Below are 24,919 nucleotides of genomic sequence, written 5' to 3' on the forward strand. Positions count from 1 at the left end.
GCTAATTGCATGGAGGAAATGTTATCAGTAACTGTATAATTAACCTTTCACATTATTTCATTATTTATATTTTAATGACTCAGTATTTTAATGTGGTAATGTACCACAATATATTATTCATTGTCATTTATCAGATAATATTGAGCATTACAGTCCCTCTCCTGATCACATCACCATTTTATCTTAAACCTCCTACTTTATTCTGTAAGATCTCATGGCAACTGGATTATTGTCCCGAGCTCTGCTCTGCTGAGGGATCTTGAAGTGAGTATATCATGCCCTCTTGTGGCTTCTTTGTTTTCTTCATCACCCCACCAGAAGGTCATGTTTTCACTGTGGTTTGTCTGTCCATTTATCAGGTTCAGGATTACACAAAAACTACATTTCAGGCCCGATTTCTATGAAAGTTGGTGGAAAGGTGTGGCATGGTCCAAGAACGAGCCCATAACATTTTGTAGCAAATCCGACTCACGGGCCAACTGTAGCAATGTAGTGTTGCTTTCACAACTGTTGTGCCATTTGGCATTCACCTCTGGTTTGTCCCCCAGTGAAATTCATTTCTTAATGGACAGTCTCGCCTAAAACAGTGCCTTTTTAGTTCATGAAATAATGTGTTCTTATGATGTGATTAATGCACCAATGATGAATTTTCATACCATTGCCTAAAGGTGATGTACATTCTATGATAATTAATGCTTATTGTCCCATTAGTGTAAGCCAATTACTCACTGTTAGGCTTGAGTTTGCTTGACTTGCATACACCAGAGCTACTGTATATGGCCTTGGAGGAGGTCTGTGCTCTCTGAATCCAATTCAGGATGTTCTTTCTAGGAATGCCTTTTTGTTGCATGTTGGCCAGTAGGCTATGTAAAATGTTTTCATTTGCAGTTCTCTTTCGAAGGCAAAAGAGTATCTTACACTACAGACCTCATACATTAAGAATATTTAGGCAGTCAGGGTGAGATGCCCGCACCTAATGCCACGTACTAGGCTACACTTACCATGGCAAAACATTCTAAAAAATCACTTTGTATAACATTTTGCCTAGGTTTTGCTCCATCTAGTCTGGTGAGCTTCCTCACTTGATCAGAGAAAATCTAGGGAGACTAGCTCTGACTTCACTGTCCTGGGAGGGAGGGTCGGTTGAGGGCGGGTCTTTGATATTGACTGATGTGTCTGTGGCGCAATACGCCTCAGTTATACGAACAGCGAAAATGACATGTGTTCGAGCGGAAGGACGAGCGGTGTAGCATAACGGGAGAGTAATGGCGTAGTTGCAGCCCTCACGGGCCGGGCGAAAAGAACCTGGCCCGTGAGGACTGCCTACCCTGTACAGAGAAACCGAGCAAACATGTCCCTATGATCCAGCAACACCGTTTCTGCGCGTTGTAATTGTAGCGGTATGTATTGTCTACGTTGTTATATTGTAACCATCGGCTTCATGTAATCCTTTGTTTACCACTGTGCCAATTGAATATCATAGATCAGCTATAACAGCTATTAGAGGGTGTGCTAATTTAAAGCAAAACCTGACTAATATCCATGGAATATGTTCTGATTTGAGCCGTGTTGTAGAAAATATGTTCCTAGGTCGTTGGTGGGTAAGTTCTTTTTGCTGTTGCAGTCCATTTAGTTACAAATGTCACCAGTCAGTCGTTGTCATTTGCCTTATCATGAAATCTAGGTCTCTGTAGGCTATCTTACACGATTGCGCGACTTTTAATTAGCCTACATTAGGCTGTATATTTGTGTGTGTATTGCTGCTTTTGGCGCAAGATGCAATGGACTTTTCTCACACCCAAATGTTTTCATTTTCAGAACCCTGTTGCCTTGTTTTTCACTTCACGGTAAAACTATTTCAGTCATCCCACATTTCATAAATATCATGACCAACATTAACATATTCAAGAGGGTAAGTAAAAGACAGATTTCTTGATTTAAAACGAAGTCATGTTCACACTGAGGATTTAATTTGGCTCAAAGCTCATACAGCTATTTTTATCCACAGCTCAAGTGCATTCCAAAGCATTCCATCTCCAGTCCTCTGCTGCCCTCAGACAGATGTGTTGCTCTACTTTTGACAAAGGATGCATACCCAAGAGGACCAACAGAGATGCAAGATCTGGATGCATACTCAAGAGGACCAACAGAGATGCAAGGTCTGCAGTGAACAAGTTGAAAGATGAAACACCCAAGGTCAAGTGCTGGGCTGCGAAAAATGGTGGTGATCACTGCTGGTCACTACATATCCATGAAACCAAATATGCCCTTCCAGCTGCCCCACCTTCTCTAAACACAGTGCTGGAGGGACCAACATGTAGCTTTTAGTCTATACAATTAATTGTAACACCAGTGGGAGTTTTAGTAGCAGATTGGAATTAAGAAATTAGCTTTCTGGTATCTGTCTTGAATTAGATTTATTTTAATTTATTTGTGGATTGCTCACAAAATGTGGCAAAGGAATAAGTAGATGGTGGACATAAAACAAGACGTAAATCACTACCTCACTGACAATCATCTGTAAGGCCCCATCCTTCTTGAAGTTGAGGTTTGCATTATAGCAGAGATGACGTGTGCTTCTTCAAATGGTGATGGTGGACAATCTTAGAATCATGGTATATATTTTAAACTTGATCTTTGAGGGTATTTTGTAGACACCCCATTCATTCAGTTAAAACATTGTGTCCACCTCATGCATGCATCAGGAAGGTATTCTGGCCAAGATGGCGTTTTGTTCATAGAGGTATATGATCCATATCCTGGATAAATCCACATAATTCAGTTTGATTAAAAATGACATAGGGAACTGAATCGAACGGTCAAGGAAAAATAGTGGGTGATTGAGTTTTTGCACCTGTTATACTTGTTAACAATGATTTTGAGAGAGAACTAGTCTAAAGTCCAAGGTCCATATGGTCCACCCTGGATACGGGATTTGTGCAATATGTTTTCCCTCCCTCTCCCATTTACCTATGATGGTTTTGATATAAATATGTATATTGTAAACAAGTGACAAGTTGTTCAAATAACAACAAAATCACCAATGTCTTCCATTAAGAAAATGTATAGTCCCATATGCTTATGTAGCAAGCTTTTAGTGCCGACATTATACATGGCCATGCATGAGAGGTTGTGATGCTTGCTGAGTAACATAGTTCTAGTAATATACTTATATATTTTAAGGTGTATACAGTATAGACAGAACAAACTTTAGTTACCAACTGGGATGTAGCATCCTTTTCCAACATTAGTCTGAGATTGCTCCAAAAGTGGGGACTCCCTATGTCTTTGTCTGTCCATCTCAAAACACATAGCCAGGCCTCTTGTAAGAGTTATGTTCGCCCTTTTGGGGTAAGCAGGAGGGAGTAGTGGCTCGACCCCGAAGGCATAAAGACACTACAAGTTTGACCTTGCCCACAGCTGACTTGCATGCCCATTTTCACATTCCCAGAGATACACGTTATAGTGCTGTTGTCAGATTTATGTGTTTGGCATGATTGTGGTTGGTGCTAGTATAATTGCAGTTTGTAGGGTTGTTCAAGTGATCTATGCTGTACCAAAAGCCTGCTATAAGCATTTCCTCAAATCTATGAGACTAGATCACCATAGATGGTTGTGTAGGAAATTTCCCCACATGTACAGTAGACCTCCTTCAATTTAATTCAATTTGAGAGTAGCACATGAAGAGAGTAATTACTGTAGGCCTGACAGTATGCTCCATGGTAGTTTCAAGTAATGAGTTTACCCTCTGACTTATCTTTGACCCTTACTGTATTTTTGCCCCTAATATTACTGAAAACAAATGTCATTTTAGTATTGGAAGACTACAAGTCTTTAAATATTATGTCTCCTCAGTTTAAACTATATGAGCCGCTTGGTCAGTGAGGGATTGCTAATTTAAATGTTCAAAATCTGCATAATCGATTGCTGTTTGGTGGCATGATTCAAAGCAATCCAGACCAGTCTTCATTGCACACTTCCTAACACCTCTCCCAGACTCAGTAGGGGATGTGTCCTTAGTTGGTAGATTACTAAAGTAGGTTAGGTGGCCTAGATTCAGAATAGCACAGAATTTAACACTAGGTAAACAGTAGGTTATTAGAGTATTAACAATATTGAGCTCAAGTATTTAAATATTCTCATGTAAATAAATACCTCAATGATTGGAAAGCAGCAAAAGATTTAAAATTAGTAATACAATTTAAGCCATAGCATATGTAAAGTAGTGTTAGGAGCAATACAAATATTACGCATGATTTTAGTGTCAGTTTTGGTTTAAATGAGGTGTTGTGGAATGGAAACCCTTAGCATAAAATAGCTGTGTTCAGTGTTGAAAAGAATTGCATTCTGTTTGATAACTGATGTTGAAGGCATCGATAGTAATGGTGGTATGGAGAGGTTCGGAAATCTCTTCTATGGGATAATGGATTTAACATAATACATGTGGCGAAGAAACTGAAACCACAATGTTTTGGAAGATTGCCGTGTGAATCTTCTTTTGTAGTTGAGAACAGAACAATATTTTCAAAAGTACCATTGTTAGAAAAAAGGTCCTGTTGCGTGTGCAAGGGGCAGTCCCTTTTGACATCCCAGCATGTGTCGATAGCATGTTTACATCATGATGACATTAAAACAGGATCATCATCATTATCAGATGCACATGAATAATATGCATTGTATCTTAACCAAAAGCAATAGAACATGTGTAGTGGTCTTGCTACAATTACTAGTATTTTCTGGATGAACACACTAAACTGTATGTCCACCGTCACCGTGGCAACGGAGCTTTCTCTGTGACCATGATGGCCAAAGGGAGTTCGCCTTGTGACAGCATGATCTCCCTGAAATGCTGCTTCAAGATAGAAGGCGACAAGGATATGACTCATAAAGCACTTTCCCTCATCTGTACTGTACAGTGAGAAACACTTCACATAAATTGTAATCTCATGACATCGCAAAGTCAACCCCTCTACGATTAATTATGGACATGATGTTGTAAAACTATCTATGAATTAATATAGTCTCAGTCTATAGGAATGCAGTGGAAATAGTGTTTGCATGATGGAGCAACTTATGAAATGTGTAGTACTGCATGCAATAATGACATTTTTGTATGACTATTTGAATATGACTTAAAAATAATCATTGCTTGGAAAATCGATTGGTAACTACAGCATTGTTGTAAAAAATGTTTGTGTCAAAACGAAAATCTCCCATAATTCTTCTGGTACCTTGTTATTTGCTAATTTGTATTAATTTGTGGAGGATGCAAAGCCTCTTAGGAAATATTTATGAAATTACAGAAAAGTCAATGCAACTGATTAACTGCAAGTTTGTTAGTATCACAGTAAGATCAAGATTGCCTCAAACAGAACATAAATCAGTTGTTCTTGCTTAAAAATGGAAAAACACAAACCTGTACTTGTTTATATTATGTACTGACACATCATTTGGTGTAGTGACCCAAACATTTGGATAATAATCTGTTGTAGCGGTAATGTCTTTTTGCAAAGCTAATTAACAGATGAAAGGCACAATTGGAACAGTTGGAAATTGGTGAAATTGTGTTGTGAAACTCTAAATGAAAAGACTGTAGGTTTTGTCTAAACTATGCACTTAAGAGAGGCACCAAGCATGCTAAGATGAGCCTCTTAACCATTTTGTTAAAAGTGAAGAAAATGCATCACATATGTAGCAATAAAAAGCAGCATGGTGCCAATCATACAAATGGCCTGTTGTAATTTGTGTGTCCACTGAGTTCTTAACTTCTAGGCCAGACTGAGAGATGTATTTTAATTTAATTCTGGCTGCTATAGGAAGCCAATAGAGAGTAACCAACAGAGGAGTTACATGTGTCTTCTTTAGCTGATTAAAGACCAGACATGCTGCAGCATTCTGAGTCATCTGTAATGGTCTCCCTCACTACACACAGGTAGGCCAGCTAGCAATGAAATGCATTGTTCAGTTGGGAAAGAACCATGGCTTGCACAAGAAGTTTTGTGGCATTTTGTGTCAGATAAGGAATAATCTTCCTGATACTGTAAAGGATAAAACAACATGACTTTGAGACTGAGGCTATATGTCCGGTGAAATTTGGTCATCCATTGTTTTTTTTTATTCAAATGAATGTTAAATCATATTTTACAAGACATTGCAAATTTCCTAAATTATAAAACATTCATGTAGTTTACATAAACATCACCAGTATAGACCTACATTTTATAATTTATTGCCATCAATATTGATAGAATTGCAGCTACAGAACAACCAAGCAGCCACTTCGACCAACACCAAAAAGCACATACTTCCACATGTCAATAACTAAATATGTACACTGTACATGGAACCAGTCATCAAGACTGTTGGACTGTTTGTTCAGAGATAAGGCGGCTTCTGTATCGAGGCTTATCTGGCCCATCCTTAATGTCCTCGGCAGAGCAAATCCTTTAGGAGCTCCAGTCTCTTCATCTCACTTTCTAGCTCCTGTTTGAGCTTCATATCAACCCCAAGGAAGAGAGGAAAAGAGGAGGTGACATGTCATGTCCAAGTAAGTTGCTTCACCAGAAATATTTCATCATTAAGTGTACAAATGTGCACAAAGACATGTTTTTTCACCTTGGAGATTTCCTCGCCAATGGATTTTTGCTCAAAGTTGAGAGTGGATCCATCCACCATTGTGCTGTTCATTATATTATAACTGTCAATAAGAGTAATAAGAGAGTTCAAAAAAAGTGTTTGACACTTGCAGCACCGTTTGCCACACACACAAGAAATGTGGTTCCGGCCACTGGAGACTCAAGCAATATAGAAAATACAGAAATGCAAAGGAAGTTATGATGTATTTGCACATAGTGTGCACATGGTGAACAAGAATAGCTGTGGCATCAGATGATACTGGTCAGCTATTTGCGAGAGATGGCATAAGGGAGATAAACTGCTTGTGTCTGGTAGTTTTGGTATGCATAGTTCTGATCTGGATCATATAGACTTCTTCAACTTAAGCCATCCTTACACCAGAGGACTTTGACCAGATTTGGGAAAGATTCTTGTAATTGTAGTCTTTTGAGTAAAACTAGAATGGGTGGCATTAGTAAAAACTCCACCAAATATGTTTCAGCCCTTTAACCTGGTAATGAACGAAGTTTAAACTGGAGAAGGGATGGTAATTATTGTCTTACCAGTTAATGCGGTCTTTCTGTAGGAGAAAATAATCACGCACTGCTGACAAATGTGGTGGGGTTGCCTGCAGCACTCCACCAACAACTGAAAAACAGCCAGAGCACTGAAGAGAAGAGTATATACTAAAAGAAAACAAAGAGAAAATGTGGTGTAATCAAAACAAGAGCAACATGATCGAATATGTGTACTGTTGACACGATTGTTGTTGGTAGTCTATTACACACCAAGTAGCAAGTGGGCCCTCAAGGCTGGGCTTCTGATCGCCTTTGACCATCACATCTTCAGTGACTTCTGGACGAGGGAGCATATTAGCAGCTAACGTTACATGACATTTCACACGATTTCAAGTAACGTTATGTGTAGCCTAATTTAAGTTTTCATAGTATCGTCTTCTAATACTTTCTTTTAAGAAAATAAAAACCCAACATTGAAGTCAGGTTAGGCTACGGTAAACTCTAGTTGCAGTTTTAACCAACATGTTGTTTCTATTATTAAAGTTATGTACTACTTACTTAAACAGATGACAGAGTTCAAGTCAGCATATTCGCCACATACTCCAAGGGAGTCGCCCAAGATTATATTGCATTTAGCACAAAGTAACACTAGGGTGTTTTTGTAATCAATTCTGCAGTTTGCGGTTAGGCCTACATCCAAATGAACGTCCTTGAATTTCTCCAATATAATGCTGGATAGAGAACAATCTGTGTCACTGACAGAACTAAACGAGCTGTGTTGGCTGCATGACATCTTCTTTTGATAAAAAAAATCAATGATTCATGACCAAAAATCACATGAATACGTCGATGCCATTCATTTCAAATAAACACCGCGCCAGAGAATGTCTAATAAGGGGAGAACCGCCACTCTCGGGAAACTTCCGGTTTCTGAACTGGTTGCAGTTCCTGTTCTGGTTCCACATGAGGGCGCTCACGAATAAGTGCAGAATGAATGGAGGTCTATGGAGCTGTACCCCTCAAATCCACTTTTCTCGGGATATATTTTTTTGCCCAGAAATTTGAATGTTGCATGCAAAAGAGGGGGCAGAGAAAATACACACCGCTGAGTGTTATATTTTGTGAGTCACTGATTTGTTCTAAAAAGCCTTTCAAATGTATCAATGACGTCATTCATTAGCAGAAAGCTAGTGTGTTGTGGGCAACAACGACCAAACCTGTAAGAAATCGAAAGGACGTAAGTACTCGTTCATTCAACTTTTGACCTTTAATCCATATTGATCTTGCAGAAACCACAATCCAATCTTCGATTTTTCAACGACAACCAGGTGAAAGAGACACATTTAGCCGTCTAGCTCCATAGACCCCCATTGTTTTTGCACTTATTCGTGATCACCCCTAGCGGAACTGCAGCAGATTGCAGGTACAATGGAGTGATCCGGCTCTCCGTAAACGGGCTCTGACCGCGCTTTCTTCCCTGTTCTTCCTGTTAGGCCTACTTCTTCTGTTAGGGGCGCTGGGAACAACAGAACGTAATGGTATACTGCCACCTATCGATGGATATCATGCTCGAAGAAAATATGTTACATATCAAGAAAAGTATGGCTCCACGTTAATCTTGTATTCAACATCTCCAACATTGCTTTACATTATTTCTTAAATATCAGCTAATGTTCTTCCTCAGGGGACCAGAAGTAAAAACAAAAATCATTTTATTCTGCATTCTGCACTTCCATAAATCGCCGTGAGATGGCAGTCGGCTCTCGCAGAGCCGAGATGGGGGCGTGTCGCTTGAAGAATTGTGTCGTAGTACAGATTTTCACCAATCAATGTGAAGGAGCGGGATTGTTTGAAAGTAGCTCTAGTTTCAACCGTCAGGCGCGTCTTCTTTCGGAAACTGCAGTAACGTTAGACAAGCACAGATCTGTAAACTACCGTTACGGTTTGTCTGCTGTTAAAACAGCTGTCAGTACAATGGATCTGGATAATTTTAAGTATGCTGAATTGCGACGACTTGCTAAAGAAGTTGGACTCAAGGCTAATTTGAAGGTAACGTTAACTTAGTGTTAGGATGGCTAGGCATGCTAACGTTAGCTAAAATGAACTAATGTTAACCTGATGTTGACTGTGATCTAACGGTAGCTGCTAACGTTATTCGTTTGTTCTCGAAACCACCACCACCACAGTTCTCTAAGCTGCTTTTAATTTGCTTGATTGCCATGATCGTCTGGCTAGCGACATCATTACCTTAGTCTAATTGAATTGTGCTAACAGGTAACTTAACGTTACGTTAACTTGCCAACACAGCTAAAGTCAACAGGCGTTCTCTGAAGCATGGCTTTGTTTTGTTTACGACGCTCCATTCATTTCAGTTTGAATTAACGTTGTGTGTCCAACTACAGGCAGACAAACTTCTGAAGGCCTTGAAACAACATTACGAACAGCAGCAGAGGAACCTCTCTGAAAATGTAAGATGTGACTTTTGATAGCCATAGCTGCTAGCTGTTTTTATCATCATGTTTGTCTGACGTTAATTAATGCTATTAATTTAGCTAACATGGTATCAGTTGAGCATTGCATGTATGTTTATAGGAGAATGAGGTTAACGAGAAGATCTCCGATGAGGAAAACAATGATTCTACCCAGAACGTCCCAGAGCAGGAACCAGCTGATTTTGTGACAAAACGTCGGGGCAGGGGGCAGAAGACCAAAAGGAAGCACGACGATATTGCCGAATCTGATCCAAAGTTATCACCGAGTCCTGTTAAGGTAAAGTGTAAATGTTATTTTAATGAAGGTGTACCTACTTTGCTTTTACATGCCCTATTAGTGGCTATTGCCAGGCACTCCTCTGGGAAACAATGGTCAGAAATGATTCACATACTGCATGTATTGTACACACACAGAGTGATGGAGCACTGGATAATCTGGAAGAGGAGAGAAGAAGTTCCAAGAGAAGGAAGACTTCCTTGACAGAGAATACAGAGGCAGTGGCACCTGTGATGGAGGAGAAGGAGAACAAGCCAGAAGGACCGCCTGAGCCTGCAAGTGACAAGATAGATACTGAAAAATCTGTGCAGGGTAAGCAGAGTAACCTTATTTGGTTGTACGTTGTGTTTGTATGTGCATTTAGTTCACAAATGCTCATTTCTCACACAGGTGAGGAGAAGCCTTTGAACCGACCTGCTGGCAAAATCCCACGTGCTGTTGGACTCATGAAGAAGACCAAGCCGGTCTTGAGGCCAACCACACCGAGTAAGAAACATTTAATTCCTTCAGAGACCATTTTATGTAATTTTGCTGGTATCATCATAATTGTGGAAAATGTATGAGGTGTGCTCTTCATTCTAGACTTCAAGAAAATGCATGAGGCTCATTTTAACAAGATGGAGTCCATTGATTCCTATGTCCAAAGGAAGAACAAGCAAATTGAGTCTTTCAGGAACTCGGTGAAAGAACTGAAGGTAATGAAGATCATTTGGGTGAATGTGGTATGCTCTACTAATGTGGTAGTATTTTTTTTTTTTATTAAGTAATCCATTTCTTTCATGTCAGACTCTCTCAGAGAAAACCAACCTGAAACCAATAGAGACAAAAACAAACCCCAAACCAGCAGATGGCATAATCCTAGCTGTAAGTAAAACCTAAACTTGCACCAATAAGACTCCCTGCATACTAAGTCATCAAAGTAATTGTAGATATCTCTAAGGGATGTGCCATGTTTTGTGTTGCTCAAGTAGATGGTAAACTTGAGTGTCTTTTCATGTATGAAACAGAAGCCAAAGGTGAACAGAGGTTCCCTGTTCAGCCCTGCTGCCCAGGAGAGGAAGCCAGCCCAAGACAGGCGCAGAGTCACCCAGCTCTCAGCCAGCAAGTCTGCCCTGAAAGGCAACACCGTCTTCAACCCCTCTGTCATCTCCACCACCAAGATCAATGTCAGGTAAAACTGATGGTGGTTATTGAGGCACTACAACTCCGCTTAATAATTACTACGTGCACAGGGTGACTGACTAAAAAAATATGCTTCATAGGTATATTTTCCCCCCTGCAATTTTAAGTTCATTCTGAGGCAAAACATGTTGAAAATCTGTTTTTGTGGTTGAAAATGTGTATCTTTTGTCCCTAAAACACACCAGATTTATTTACTCTTCCAAAATGAATAATTCATTCCACAGGTTTTTCCAAGCCACAAAGGACAATGAGCATAAGCGGTCCCTTATTAAGACTCCAGCTCGTATGTCCCCTCACGTGACACTCACATCAACTCCAGCAAAAAAAAACACCACTGCTGGAAAGGCTGGAGCAAACACTTCAGTCAACAGCATCATCAAAACTCCAGGTAGCCATGTGTTAACTGAATAGAACTTATGGCACTTATGTTCTTGTTGAGGCATTAATGCAAAACTCGAAATTGACTTGAAACTCATGGTGATCTATTACATAGGAACGACACCATTTGTCTTCAGTGGAGAAACAAGCATTTCAAACACTCCACGTACAAACAAGAAGAGCGCATTTGATCTGAAGGCCAGTCTGTCTCGCCCCCTGACCTACAAGCCACACACAGGTGAGTCTCATGTCATTTCATTTGCTCAAGGCTGCGTTGAACAGTGAATGCAGGCTTGCGTACTATTCTAAGCTTTGTCTTTGAACAGGAAAACTCAAGCCATTTGGAGAAACTCAGGACAACACCCTCAACAAGTCTCAGACAGTTCCGTCCCACCAGAAGAATTACAAACAGCACCAAGTACAAACAAGGTGAGTTATGTTATCCCATACGGTCTTAGTCTGACCATATCTCATGTTGAACAGTTATCAATGTATTTGAATCTGATTATTTTGACATTCTAAGAATATACCTGTATACTGCTAGAAAGGCAGTATTTCATGCATATCTATATAGCTGACAAATCGCAATTTGAAGTCATTTAATTTGTTTATCACAAAGGCTACAATTAATTGTGCAGCTGGCAACTCAGTCCCGATGGTCAATCTTGTCACATCTATGATTTATATATTCATGTCATCCTCCTTGTGTGAAGAGTGAAGCTCACCTAACAGGAGTGCTCTCCTCATACACTAGGAGTGTAACAAGAAATGGACCAAATTTAACAGAATTTGGAATATTGAACTGAAGCTTGACTTTCAAAAATGATATTACAAATCCCAATTGCAATATCTGTCAGAGAAATGGAAATGACATATTTTCCTCAAATAGTGCAGCCCTATTAGTAGTGTTTGTCTAGTATCTGACCCCAAGTTGTTTGTTACCCCAGAGAGGACCGGCGAGTGAAGCACACCGAAAGCAGGAAGCAGAAGAAAGAGAAGATACTTGGAGCCAGACGAGGCTTAGCCATGTCTTAATTCTGCCATCACATTTTTTGTATATGCATACAAACCTTGTACATTACCCTATTATCTCTGTAAAGATGTGTGATTGTTTCCCTTCTAAAAAAAGGCTTTGGTACAATTGTAAATATTTGCTTTTAAAAAAAAAAAAAACTTTCTATTTTTGTTTTTAAAACTATTGCTATTGAAACTGAGTCTTAGATAAGGAATGGCCTACATTGGGAGAGGGGAAAAAAAAACTTTTTTTCAAATTCAGTGCTTTTATTATGAAAATGGTTTCATTAAATAGCTAGATGGAATTATTATGCTTTGTCTGTTTTCTGGACAATACTGTAATATAATTTACAACAGTCGGATATTTAAGATGGTGTGATATAATGATCTGTGCGATGCCTGTCACACTTCTGGATTTCTCTTATAAACCTCATAAGCAAAGTCCTCAGTGTGGGCAGGGTCGTTACACACTCCAATGAAATCAATCTCCAGCTGGAATGGCCCGTCTGCTTTGTCCCCAAGTGTGAATCCAATGGTGTTCATCTAAGGGGGGAAAGCATTACCTTATTGAACAGTCTTGAACAACTTGCATATTACCTCTCTATATTGTGCCTCAAACGTACTAAATTGCATGTATCTAAATAGAAAATGCTTAACTTACTTTGTCTAGTAGAAGACAGTGTTGATCGTCCTGTATTCTCCCACGGGTGGCCAGGAAAAACTTAGAAAATGGGATCTGTTGAATTACAACACCAGTCATTAATTTTGTTATGCACTAAAACCAATCAACAGAGGTTAGTCTTTCTTGTGTTTGTATACCTTGACATCTTGCCAGTATGGGCCCCCGCGTGTATATAGAAAATAGCTATAGATGTCATCTCTCTGATGGTGGAAGTAGTTCTCTACTCCGATGTTTATCATCCAAGGTCGCCCGTCACCACGTACACGCAAATGTAACGTGTTAAAGTTGGACACGTCGTGGTGTTTCTTCCTATCAAACGAGGCCTGTGATGAGAGAAGTTTTGTACGTGAATATGTGTACTGGAGTAGCAAGACACAACCCGTGATATCTTAAGAGGCTAATCACATCTATGACAATACAATGTCAAACTCACACGAAGCTGCTCTGAGCGCATCGTGCAGTACCCACTGTAGCGAGTTTCTCCATCCCTTGGCGGGGCAGAGCATAGCGTGCCGTACAGAAGACAGGTATTGTTGTTTCTACCCAGTTTCAGATAGACCTCGCTGCGACCACCAATTTCCCGATCAGAGGAAACAAGCCACTGATTCAGGCTCTCTGGTCCACGAAATTCCCACAACACCCGCGTCTGCTCTAACATGTGCTCAAGAAGAGGCTTGCCTTCAGGTCCGACCCAGCGCTGCAGAAACTCATCTTTTAACAGTCCCACGTTTTTCCGCACTCCATCTACCCCTTTAGCGAAATCAAAGTTAATCCTTTGCCATAACCATTTTCTCTCCCTGGGTTGACCAGGTCGCCAATATCCCCTGCGAGGAACAGACCAAAAGGGTGAAGCAGATGCCCAAACAAGTTGTTTCGTAGATGTCCCGAGCAGTCGGGCTAAGAGCAGGCGTCCAGTTCTTGAAGCTGCCATACTTTCTCTTCCAGTCTGCTACTTAGCACTGCCTGTGAAATAAAGAGAAAAATCCTCAATATAATTTCCTTAGCTACGTTACCGATGTTATAAACTACACCTGCATGACAGGTTGGTATATGCATGTAAGTGCATACAAAATTATTAGTTTGAGGGGAGAACCTGTCATATTATGGAGACCCCAAAATACCTTGCAAAATAGTGGAACAAGGGCAACACTGCTAATGTAAACTTACCCACGTAAACGCTAGTTGACCACTTCAGATCTTAAGATAAATTACAGGTCTCATCATGACTTGGGCAAATTAATACCTATGTTTTTCTTATGAGCTTGGTATTAGCTGTGCAGTTAATTCTTACATCTGTGGGCCAAGATATCTCGGGTTTGGATAAACATTAGACAGTGGACAAATGGGACAAATGTCATGTCTCTCGGCAGCGGCCATGGGACGGGATGTGACGTCAATGACCAGATCCGTCCCCAAATTCTGTCCGGAAATCTCAACCTCTGAGATACGTTCCTATTGGCAGTATCCCCACATTCTCTGGTATCCCTTTATCAAACAGAAGATCATGACTTTCGAAAAATATGAACGTATAAAATGAAACGTCTTCAGTTTCATCTCAGTAGAGGGTACCTGGGGAAAAACCCCAACTGCTCAAATGTTGCGTCCCTGAAAAAAACACGACCTAATTCCATCAGTGACGTTGAGACTTCTCGTAAACGGGCGCATGCTCACTTTAACTCTAGCGCCTTTGTGTGGAGGACTGCGGAGCTACCGCCGATAATAAATACACACAGGCGTCACACACGGAGAGGTTGCCAAACAGCTAATCATGGTGAATGTAAAGAAACGGAAAGGTCGGGTCGTTATTGATTCCGACTCAGAGGATAGTGCAAGTGATGATAACCTGGATCAGGTAAGGACGGTGTCTTTCCTATTCCAGAGCGATGTCCTAGTTTGTGTAGCAAGCTCACTAGCTTGCGAGAGCGCGCTAGCCATCTAATGGTAGCGAAACAATCATAGTAGCTAACGCTACTCAGCTAACCAGGGACCTAGCTAAGTGTTCGTTAGCATGGTGGAACTACAACCAGCATTACACTGAGCTGAAGAAAACACCCCGCCACAGGCCTGGTGAATTAACGAACGAAACAGCATTTCATTGAGTGCTTGTTTCAAATTTTGGCACCGACTACGTTCTCTTGTCACCTTAGACGACGGAATAATACAGTTCTCTTTTTTAGTAAACTGCTTGTCAAGGATTTAAAACATTAACTGTTTAATGACGTCAGGAACACAGCTAGCTAAAGTTCTATTTCGGTGTTGACAACAGTACTTGATAGCCCATCTAGCAATGGATAGCATTAGCTTCTAAGTAATGCTGAAGGCAAAATCCCCTCTTTTCTGTCATGTTTACAATGATATTTACTCCATTCATTAACATGGATAGTGGTGGACACGATAATTGCTTATTGTAAGCAATACATTTGCAATGTGCACACGAATCCAGCTAACGAGGTGCATTACTGCAACAGTGTGATTTACAGTTCATCTCAGTCGTATGGATTTATCCTGTTACCTGGTGTTTATGAACAGATTCACTGCCGCTCAGTTGTTGTGACTTCAGATGAATTTAATTCAATGCATGATCTATCCTCATCAACCGGTACTGAATGTTAAATCTTGTCCTAGTGTATTTGGAAGTGTCAATTTGTACAGTGTACTGCTACTTATGGTATTGGTTCATTATGCATTGATGGTAATATGAATTAAACCTAACTTGAAAACAACATCCACCCATGCCATGTGTAGACACATTTGATTGGCCATAATCTTTGCTGTAGTCTTACCAACTTTTTAAATACTGTTTACTGTTCATTTTTAACTATTGTATTGTTTTTATTTTGTAAGTCGCTTTGGACAAAAGTGTCAGCTCAATTCCATAACAATAACCATAAACATTTAAATGATGAGTGAGAAAACCTTTGATTTCCGCTCAACTGGAATAGCAATGTAATGCACATGTTCTGTGCAAACTAGAATTTTAGTTAATAATAACACCATGAAGGATTCATCCGTATGACATTAATGAGAATGTGGTCAATGTGTAAATGTGCATGCTTTCTCATGGTGTACATATGGAAATATGATTATGGCAATACTATGTTAATGTCAATAGTACACTGAAATGATTGGTCAGTAAAAATAAGTGTGCATCCACAGGTGATGTGAACTGGAAGCTTTGCAGTTGTTGAGAATTGTTTGTGAAATTGTTTTGTCTCCCTGCTTTCCTTAGGAACTACTTTCCTTGGCCAAGCGGAAGAGGGTAGACACCGATGACCAAGAGGAACCTGTCAGCAAGCCTGCTGCCTCATCCGACTCTGAGACCTCTGATAGCGATGATGAGGTACGGGGCAGCCCATTTATGATATATATTTATATTACCTGGGACTTTGGCCAACAATGCTCCACATGGCAAGGCCTGAAATACACAACTCTGGGCATATTCATTTGCTTGCCAGAGAATTGGTAGGTGTGTCAGGGTGGGCTCTATATTGTTTGTTTTGCCAGATACTAGCATGCTGTTATAAAGCAGTGATTATGCTGTAGATCCAATGAAAATATAGTTAATATAACTACATACTACAACCACATAGAAAGGTCTATTTTTTGCGACATTTTGAAAGAAATAGATTTGACAAACAAGGCCAAAATTGGCATCTAAATGTAAGCGTATTTTCAGCAACCTGATGATGGCAATTGGTTTCATTTATTGTATTAATTAAATGTAGATTTTTTTCCTGTGAAAAAAAAGAAGCGGTGCTATTTTTTAGCCCTGTACATATGCAAAAATATCATTATGCAACTCTATCGCCAATATCACAATATGGAGATATTGCTTGATTTAATATCATGGGGACGATTTGTCACTAATATACAATACAAAATGGCACATTATGTGTTAAATTGTTAGAGTGATGGTATTTGTAGTGAAGGGAGAGTGCAGTCACCCCATCTGGCCTCGAGCCCATGTCTGGGGTACCAAACCTGCCGCTTGACCTCAACGCTTAAGAGCCAGTTACTTCAGTTTCTGTCCTTTCACTGACATTGTAATTGTAAAGTTTAAAGAAATGCATAGTATACTTCCCACCTAGGCAGTGAAATACGTTTACGCTCAATCTTGATTGGACTTGACTACATTATGAAATAGTGTGTAAAAGAATAAATATAAACAACCCTGTGTTGCATTTATTGTCACCGAATAATTACCACCATGTAATGGCATGGTATGTGAAGTTTGTAAGTGACATAGGGAAGAAAGTGAGATCTGCAGCCATTAACACAGATGGATTTTACAGATTACAGCTGTAATCCAGATTATGTATTCCAGGTTATTGCAAAATGCATGTGAATTAAAAATGACCTTACAGTAATGGTATTTTATCATTTTGTCCATGATTTGTCCCAGAATCTTGTAAAAAAGCTACACAATGTATTTCTCAGACTTTCCTTCGTATACACTGACGGTGTAATAAAATGCGCAGTTTACTTCCCACATAGCCAGTGTGTGTGCGCATGAGGAGGTTCAATAACTGGTTTAGCCTCGTTGCTCAGTGTTGTCTATGTGCTTTGTCTTTAGTGGACCGTCGGAGGCACCAAGGCCAAGAAGAAGGTCAAACCAGGGAAAGGAACAGAGAAGAAGAACACTGCCAAAAAGAAGGTGAACAAGGCAGCATCCTCAGGCAGCTCCGATGGCGACAGCTCTGCAGAGAGTTCAGCACCAGAGGAAGGTACGGACAGTTATAGCACCTCCAACTTTTCCCACAGTCAGCAGAAAACCGATGGGTGTCAGGGCCCCTGCAAAGTAATCTTAAGATATGAGTATTACAGCCAGGCTACACCGCAATTAAAGCACTCAGTTTGCGTAAAGTAAAAATAGTTTTAGAGGGCTTGTCTAATTTCTTCAAATGTACACACCGCTATCATGTCTGGTGTAGCGAGTTCTATTGATTATAGTGGAAGCTAATTGTTGCAGCAGATGCTCGACAAACGGAAAGCTTCAGTTACATGCCTGGTGTAGCCTGCCTGTTACAGTCCTGTAAGATTACACAGTGAGACGCTTTCTATAGTATAGTGCTGGCATGCACATAGACTTTAAAACTGATGATTTCTTATTTTTATTTATTTATGCACATACTCGAGTTGGACTGTAAGGACTAAGAGCCTAATCGCTCAAAACGGCTTTGATTGCATAGCCTGGTGCTACTTTGAGATTGAAGGTCAACTTATTGTGGAGCAAATGGCAATAGCTGAGCTGTAAACTAGTAAAAGTTGAACTCCGTCATATAAATGTGCTTTGTTTTCATGCCAGTTTATGAGAAGTGAAAGTGTATTTCACTCTATGCCCAGCTGGTTATGCAAGAATTTTATTCCGCAGAAGTGGTTTGAAAAATGTCTGTGAGCCTGGTGTGTACATCATTTTGGGCAGCCGTGGCCTACTGGTTAGCGCTTCAGACTTGTAACCGGAGGGTTGCCGGTTCAAACCCCGACCACTTGAGCAAGGCACCTAACCCCTCACTGCTCCCTGAGCGCTGCTGTTGTTGCAGGCAGCTCACTGCATTGGGATTAGTGTGTGCTTCACCTCACTGTGTGTTCACTGTGTGCTGAGTGTGTTTCACTAATTCACGGATTGGGATAAATGCAGAGACCAAATTTCCCTCACGGGATCAAAAGAGTGTATATATACTTATACTTATATTTTCATCATTTTGCACTTGATGGAATGAAGTAGAAAGCAAAGCATAGCCCACATAGCACTTGGTGTATCATTCTTTGTGTACTACTAAAAACGTCAGCGTCAACAGAAAGCTCTGTTCTTGGAGCCTAGCTCTCCTTGCTGTGTTTTGCTTCGTGTGCTGAGTTATCCCCCCAAGTGCCACCTCTCACTGTGCCTCCTGCATTTCTTGTGCTCCTTTAGGAGAGGTGTCCGACTCGGACAGCAACAGCTCGTCCTCCAGCTCCGATTCGGACTCTTCCTCAGAGGACGAGGAGTTCCGCGATGGCTACGGGGACGACTTGATGGGAGACGAGGAGGACCGGGCGAGGCTGGAGCAGATGACTGAGAAAGAACGCGAGCAGGAGCTGTTCAACCGTATCGAGAAGCGTGAGGTGCTCAAGAGGAGGTGAGGCTAGCTGCAGCTCTCCCAGCATAGGACCTATAGCCTCTTCTGTTGGTCATCCTGTTGTTTGGTATCAGGTTCAGATCAGTGCGAGCATGCACATACCATGACTGAGATGCAGGGATCCAGTGGGCATTCATGAGCTCATTATACGGATATCTGCCTAGGTTTTGCATGGGAATTTAAAAACAACAATGAAATTGTGTCTCTCAGGTTTGAGATCAAGCAAAAACTGAAGAAGGCCAAGAAGAAGGAGAAGGAAGAAAAAAAGAAGAAACAAGAGGAAGAGCAGGAGAAGAAGAAACAGGACAGGTCTCAGACACAGGACGTTCAGGTGTTTTTTTTATTTTATTTAATTGTTTTATTATTATTTTTACAACACAAACTCACAAGGCATATGACCAGATCATGGCTTTACATCAAATAATTTGTACATTTAGGTCTACCATTGCAATATGCAGTATTACACATAGTCTTTGCGAGGTTGTCTTTTTATATAGATTTTTTCCCCTTCATTCATACTTCTGCTGTTCTCAGGCACACACATATATCCCTCATGCACACACCCAAACCCACAACAAATATTTCTCGCATTTCTGAATCAGTCAGTACCCTTGTGGTCAAGGAGATGGTTTCTTTGAGTCTGTTGACATGACTTTGTCTTGTGCAGGTGATGTCCCACAACAAAGAGCGGAGGTCCAAGCGGGATGAAAAACTGGACAAGAAGTCCCAGGCCATGGAAGAGCTGAAGGCTGAGAGAGAGAAGAAGAAAAACAGAACGGGTGAGTCTAGTAATGAGCATGCACAAAAGTTCTGCTCTAATTGAGCGTTTATAAACCCCATTTTATTATTGCTATGATCTGTCTTCCAGGCCTATTTTATTACTACTACTGACATTTAAGGTTTTTGCCATGGTATTCTTCAGTATTGGTACCGAGATACGTAGGCTTGATATTGTATCAGTCATAATTTTAGGAACAACACTACTCTGACCACTCTTTGCAGCTGAGCTCCTTGCCAAACGAGAGCCTCTCAAAGCCAGCGAAGTCTACTCCGATGATGAGGAGGAAGAAGAGGATGATGACAAGTCATCGGTGAAGAGTGATCGCAGCTCGCGCTCCTCGTCATATGACGAAGAAGAGGAGTGAGTATAGGAGTTTACAGATTTCATACTGTATTGTGATTCATTGTTGGAATCCCACAAACTGTGTGACAATTAATGGGAGAAATTAAATAGGTCTTATAATGGCTTCAGGCAAAAACCACTGTGAGACCCATGGACCTTTCTTCCAGTAGTACACAAGGGCCCTGATTTCACAAAGGCAAACATGGGCAAACTAAAAGGAAAATGGGAGAGTATAATGATAAAAAAAAGATTTAGTTTTTCTTATTTGGAAGTTATTTTCCCACCTGTTGGAATGTTAAATTACGCATTATGATTTCCTCATGTTTTTGTTGCACACTGTGGGTCATTCACACTGAACTTCATCCTGTGTTCATCTATATTGGTTGCTTGTGTTTAATTTAGCTCTCTTCATGTCATTCCTAATGTTGCAGGAAAGAAGAAGCACCACCCAAGTCGCAACCCGTTTCCCTCCCTGAAGAACTGAATCGTATCCGTCTGTCCCGACACAAGCTGGAGCGCTGGTGTCACATGCCCTTCTTTGCAAAAACAGTGACTGGCTGCTTTGTGCGAATAGGCATCGGCAACAACAGCAGCAAGCCTGTATACAGGGTGGGCATCATCTTTTCTTTTTCTTCTTTTTATTTTTTTCGTTTGAAAATGAACCACCTGCTTTGTGTGTAAGGTAACAGCTGTCATGGCATTACCTTGGGATAAGTGTCTGAACTCATCTGTATCTCGACAGTTATCACAAGTTTCTTTTTTTTTATCTTCATACAACAGGTTGCTGAAATTATTGATGTGGTTGAAACAGCTAAAATCTACCAGCTGGGTACAACAAGAACAAATAAAGGCTTGCAACTACGGTAGGTTTTCTCTGTCTCCAGACATTCAGAATATCAGAACAGGTCAGTGTCACATATTTGCGTTTAATGTAGAAATGGACCCTTACTTTTACCCTTAATTTTTCTTGTTGTGAATTGGTTGGTAACTTTTTAAATAATTTCCTTTTGCAGTCATGGCAACGACACACGGGTCTTTCGGTTAGAGTTTGTTTCTAATCAGGAGTTCACAGAAAACGAGTTCATGAAGTGGAAAGAAGCGGTAGGCTTTCGTCATGAAGTGTATGTGGGTCTCTTAATTTTGGGTATTTGTTTCCCTAAGAATAATTATGATTGTTCCTCCTCCACAGATGATCATAGCAGGGATGCAAGTCCCAACTCTGGATGAGATTGCCAAAAAGGAGCAGTCCATCAAAGAAGCAGTCAACTACAAATTCAATGATAAAGACATTGAAGATGTAAGTTTATGTTCTACAGGTATCTTTTATCTACACTATGTGCTGTTTATAATGTGCATGTGTCCTTGAGAAAAACCTGTTTACTGAATGTGGAACTTGGAATGTGGAATTTATTTATCTCCCTTCAATTACAGATAGTGAAAGAGAAGGACAGATTCCGAAAGGCTCCATCAAACTATGCCATGAAGAAAACACAGCTCCTAAAAGAGAAGGTTCAGTGATTTTTCCCTTCTCAATTAATTCTAATCAATTATCTTGTCAAAAAGTTATGTTGATAAATTGTCTTCAGTAAAGGGAGTTAAATGGATGTTTTTGTTATATTGTGTAGGCTATGGCAGAAGAGACTGGGAACGGGGAGAGGGTAAAACAGATCCAAGACCAGCTGAACGAGCTGGAGGAGAGGGCTGAGGCCCTCGACAGGCAGAGGACTAAGAACATCTCTGCCATCAGGTAAATGCCTAACCAGTCAGTTGGTACACCGATTGAGCATGCTCACAGTACCAGCGTAGCATTGTCTTTCACTTCTCTAGCACTTCTTCTAACTCTGTGGATTTCTGTCTCGTCTGCTCCTCTATTGTCACAGCTATATTAACCAGAGGAATCGGAGTTGGAACATCGTGGAGTCTGAAAAGGCTCTAGTGGTGAGTATAGATTTTATACTTTTGGGCAACTAGGTATGCTACACAGAAATATTTTCTTATTTTAGGAGATCGATTTATGGGAAGCCCTTTGTAAATCTATAATCAAAAGATTATGCACCCTCAGAGGTGTATGATGAATCGTGTCTCTGATGGAGAACAGGCGTAGTTTCCCAAAGCTGGTTTCAGTGGGGTACCCACCATGCAGAATGAAAATTGCCCAATGCTTCCCTCCACATGTTCTCAATAATTGTTGTGCTAACTCAGAATGTGGTCCTGTCTTTCAGGCTGAAGGCCAGAATTCTAAGGACCAGCAGATGGACCCTTTCACAAGGAGGCAGTGCCAGCCCACCATGGTGTCCAATGTGAGTGTGCAAGCAACAGCTTTCTTTTGCCGGAGAGACTCCAAAACGTTAAGAATATGTATAGATGAAGGTCCTCTTGTCTTCTGGTCCTCCATCAATATCATCTTCTGTCCCTGCAAGGAGAATCTTGGTGGAGTTTTTTTTTGACCATACAGTTGTTGTGTCGGAGCTGCTCTAATTGTACTTTTAAAATCTAATGCAATTTTAACTGGTTGACAGGCCAGAGACCCCACAGTTCACGCCGCTATCATCGCCCATCTGAACCAGAAATATGGTTCCGGTTCAGCAGCCCAGGAGAACGCCCTAGACAGTCACATACAGGTAAACCGTGACTTCAATTGACACGCCTTCCTTTATTGCCATTGGTCAACCTTACTTGGTGACTTAATTAGTTGTGCTGGTACGTGCAGGGACACGGAAGCCAGAAAGACAAAGACATCACCAAGACAACAAGCGACCTCTCAGAAGACCTCTTCAAAGTTCACGACTTTGACGTGAAGATTGACCTTCAGGTCCCCACTGCAGGTGAGGCTTGATGTCGGTCTTGGACACTTATCGAGATGATGCTAGACTGATGTCATGAATAGTTTTTAACTCATGCCTTCTTCCTGTCGCTCAGAGACCAAGTCTTTGTCGGTGAGCTCCAACTCTCTGCCAGTGAAGGATGGAGCCCCGCGACGCTCACTCAACCTGGAGGACTATAAGAAGAGGCGGGGACTCATCTGAAGGACCTTCGAGCTTCCTCATTCACCCTGCATGTGTTAGCCATAGGAGGTGGGGCACTAGGGCGAAGGATACCCTTCTGTGAGTGTGTGTGTGTATGTGTGTGGCCTGCATACATACAATGGGATGGTTTGTATGATTGAAATTAAGAGTATGTGTGGATGTGAGAGAAACCTAAAAAGGTGTGTGTGTTTGTGTGTGTGTGTGTGTGTGTGTGTGTGTGTGTGTGTGTGTGTGTGTGTGTGTGTGAGAAACCTAAATAGGTGTGGGTGTGTGTGTGTGGCCTGCATACATATAAATGAATGGTTTATGATTGAAATTAAGAGTATGTTTGGACGTATGTGAGAGAAACTTAAACGTGTGTGTGTGTGGCCTGCATACATGCAAATGAATGGTATGTATGATTGAAATTAAGAGTATGTGTGGACATATGTGTCAGAAACTTAAACGTGTGTGTGTGTGTGTGAGAAACCTAAATAGGTGTGGGTGGGTGTGTGTGTGTGAGTGAGAGAGAAAGAGCAAAAAGAATATGAGAGCATTTCATTAGAGAAATGGTTCAAAGTATTGGGGCTGTATTTGAGTGTGGATGTACATGAAATCAGTTTTCAGAGTGTGTGACTGCGAGCAAGCAATTGTTCAGCCCAAAAAGTGAGAGGTTATATTAAATGAAAAAAATTCATGGGATTACTCTAGGGGGAAAGGCTGTCCACTGGTTATTTGCGTTGTGCAGAGTCGTACTCGGAATTGTGTTTTCCGTAGTTATTTCTTATTTTTTTTAAGCGTATATATATGAAATATATTAATTATTTTTCCCTCATTGGCATTCTCATAGGTTCATATCTTTTTATATCCTGTCCACTTTTGCGAGGGGCTCTGTGCTTGTGCATTCATTTTAGAAGAAGGACATGCTCATAAGACTTTGGCTCTTCTTTGACACCCAAAACACCTGACCTGGAATGAATGTTCTTTTTGTAATTTATCCTTCGTATATATTTTTTTCAACCTACTTTGGAAACGTAACATACGGTTACATTTGGGAAGGGAAACTGAAAACAAGAATATGGGACTATGTCTCTGTTTTTCCATCGCAAAACTCCACCAATAAAACTTTCTCCGGGTACTGAAGTGTTTCCTTTTTTTTTTTTTTTTTCTTCCTTCAAAAAAAAGATAATCCTGTGTCTCCATTTTCATGCCCTCATTTCTTTCTCACACAGGGCGGGTTTTAAGTGTTATGGATTGTGTCCTTAGGTCTTGTATTGATGTGGCATGCCATGTAAATATGCGATTTGGAGTGAGTGCAGCAAAATAAAGAGGCACTGTTTCGTACATGGTGGTCTTTGTCTTACTCCCCTCTGTGGTCATACAACGTATAGACGTAGGATGTAAGTACATACCGGTACTGAGACTGAGACTACAGTGTGTAGGAACTTGAAGAAAGTAATACAAGTTTAGACGTATCAGTTTTTATAAAATATCAGTTTTCTTCAGTTCTATCAGTT

General features: G+C 40.6%; 4 protein-coding genes and 1 long non-coding RNA gene across 7 annotated transcripts; 3 read left to right on the forward strand and 2 right to left on the reverse strand.

Moving 5' to 3' along the window:
- The first annotated feature begins 1,213 nt into the window (after positions 1-1,213).
- On the forward strand, positions 1,214-5,724 carry LOC121693342. Its single transcript, XR_006025471.1, has 3 exons — positions 1,214-1,400; positions 1,819-1,912; positions 2,009-5,724. It is a non-coding gene; the product is annotated as an uncharacterized LOC121693342 (long non-coding RNA).
- A 363-nt stretch (positions 5,725-6,087) lies between these two features.
- On the reverse strand, positions 6,088-8,038 carry oip5 (opa interacting protein 5). The gene is made up of 5 exons (XM_042072706.1): positions 7,692-8,038; positions 7,404-7,470; positions 7,179-7,301; positions 6,616-6,697; positions 6,088-6,492 (listed from the first exon to the last, which is right to left on the reverse strand). The coding sequence occupies exons 1-5, from the start codon at positions 7,924-7,926 to the stop codon at positions 6,421-6,423; spliced, it is 579 nt and encodes a 192-aa protein (XP_041928640.1). The 5' UTR covers positions 7,927-8,038; the 3' UTR covers positions 6,088-6,420.
- Positions 8,039-8,977: 939 nt separating this feature from the next.
- Positions 8,978-16,421, forward strand: nusap1 (nucleolar and spindle associated protein 1). Of its 2 annotated transcripts, XR_006025403.1 has the most exons (13): positions 8,978-9,182; positions 9,536-9,601; positions 9,726-9,902; positions 10,040-10,214; positions 10,293-10,388; positions 10,485-10,597; positions 10,689-10,766; positions 10,910-11,073; positions 11,309-11,472; positions 11,578-11,700; positions 11,789-11,891; positions 12,410-12,564; positions 16,409-16,421. XR_006025403.1 is itself a non-coding variant. In XM_042072205.1 (12 exons), exons 1-12 carry the CDS (start codon positions 9,108-9,110, stop codon positions 12,495-12,497), a joined length of 1,422 nt encoding a protein of 473 aa, XP_041928139.1. In that variant the 5' UTR covers positions 8,978-9,107; the 3' UTR covers positions 12,498-12,781. The 2 variants fall into 2 exon arrangements, 1 of the variants encoding a protein (XP_041928139.1); XM_042072205.1 differs by lacking the exon at positions 16,409-16,421 and having other exon boundaries at positions 12,410-12,781.
- ndufaf1 (NADH:ubiquinone oxidoreductase complex assembly factor 1) lies at positions 12,627-14,753 on the reverse strand. 2 transcript variants are annotated; one of them, XM_042072207.1, is made up of 5 exons: positions 14,450-14,753; positions 13,592-14,121; positions 13,296-13,481; positions 13,138-13,212; positions 12,627-13,019 (listed from the first exon to the last, which is right to left on the reverse strand). In XM_042072207.1, exons 2-5 carry the CDS (start codon positions 14,087-14,089, stop codon positions 12,879-12,881), a joined length of 900 nt encoding a protein of 299 aa, XP_041928141.1. In that variant the 5' UTR covers positions 14,090-14,121; positions 14,450-14,753; the 3' UTR covers positions 12,627-12,878. The 2 variants fall into 2 exon arrangements, with proteins under 2 accessions (XP_041928141.1, XP_041928140.1); XM_042072206.1 differs by having other exon boundaries at positions 14,326-14,635.
- On the forward strand, positions 14,829-24,746 carry rtf1 (RTF1 homolog, Paf1/RNA polymerase II complex component). The gene is made up of 18 exons (XM_042072204.1): positions 14,829-15,010; positions 16,388-16,498; positions 17,732-17,882; positions 19,070-19,274; positions 19,485-19,605; positions 19,942-20,053; positions 20,277-20,415; positions 20,829-21,006; positions 21,178-21,260; positions 21,411-21,498; positions 21,587-21,694; positions 21,829-21,906; positions 22,023-22,144; positions 22,278-22,335; positions 22,620-22,697; positions 22,917-23,018; positions 23,108-23,222; positions 23,317-24,746. Exons 1-18 carry the CDS (start codon positions 14,927-14,929, stop codon positions 23,421-23,423), a joined length of 2,040 nt encoding a protein of 679 aa, XP_041928138.1. The 5' UTR covers positions 14,829-14,926; the 3' UTR covers positions 23,424-24,746.
- Positions 24,747-24,919: the final 173 nt, after the last annotated feature.

This window comes from Alosa sapidissima, chromosome 19, assembly GCF_018492685.1.
Source record: "Alosa sapidissima isolate fAloSap1 chromosome 19, fAloSap1.pri, whole genome shotgun sequence".
NCBI lineage: Eukaryota > Metazoa > Chordata > Actinopteri > Clupeiformes > Clupeidae > Alosa > Alosa sapidissima.

What these genes read in the sequence shown, in the direction of transcription:
- oip5 (XM_042072706.1), bottom strand. Translation starts at nt 7,926, where the DNA reads ATGTCATGCAGCCAACACAGCTCGTTTAGTTCTGTCAGTGACACAGAT. An exon ending in CAGAAAGACCGCATTAACTG is followed by an intron (nt 6,698 to 7,178) that starts GTAAGACAATAA and finishes TCTTATTGACAG; the next exon opens with TTATAATATAATGAACAGCA. An exon ending in TTGGCGAGGAAATCTCCAAG is followed by an intron (nt 6,493 to 6,615) that starts GTGAAAAAACAT and finishes GTTGATATGAAG; the next exon opens with CTCAAACAGGAGCTAGAAAG.
- nusap1 (XM_042072205.1), top strand. Translation starts at nt 9,108, where the DNA reads ATGGATCTGGATAATTTTAAGTATGCTGAATTGCGACGACTTGCTAAA. An exon ending in GACTCAAGGCTAATTTGAAG is followed by an intron (nt 9,183 to 9,535) that starts GTAACGTTAACT and finishes GTCCAACTACAG; the next exon opens with GCAGACAAACTTCTGAAGGC. An exon ending in ACCACCAAGATCAATGTCAG is followed by an intron (nt 11,074 to 11,308) that starts GTAAAACTGATG and finishes TTCATTCCACAG; the next exon opens with GTTTTTCCAAGCCACAAAGG.
- ndufaf1 (XM_042072207.1), bottom strand. Translation starts at nt 14,089, where the DNA reads ATGGCAGCTTCAAGAACTGGACGCCTGCTCTTAGCCCGACTGCTCGGG. An exon ending in TGCGCTCAGAGCAGCTTCGT is followed by an intron (nt 13,482 to 13,591) that starts GTGAGTTTGACA and finishes CTCTCATCACAG; the next exon opens with GCCTCGTTTGATAGGAAGAA. An exon ending in CATACTGGCAAGATGTCAAG is followed by an intron (nt 13,213 to 13,295) that starts GTATACAAACAC and finishes GTAATTCAACAG; the next exon opens with ATCCCATTTTCTAAGTTTTT.
- rtf1 (XM_042072204.1), top strand. Translation starts at nt 14,927, where the DNA reads ATGGTGAATGTAAAGAAACGGAAAGGTCGGGTCGTTATTGATTCCGAC. An exon ending in GTGATGATAACCTGGATCAG is followed by an intron (nt 15,011 to 16,387) that starts GTAAGGACGGTG and finishes TGCTTTCCTTAG; the next exon opens with GAACTACTTTCCTTGGCCAA. An exon ending in CTCAGACACAGGACGTTCAG is followed by an intron (nt 19,606 to 19,941) that starts GTGTTTTTTTTA and finishes TGTCTTGTGCAG; the next exon opens with GTGATGTCCCACAACAAAGA.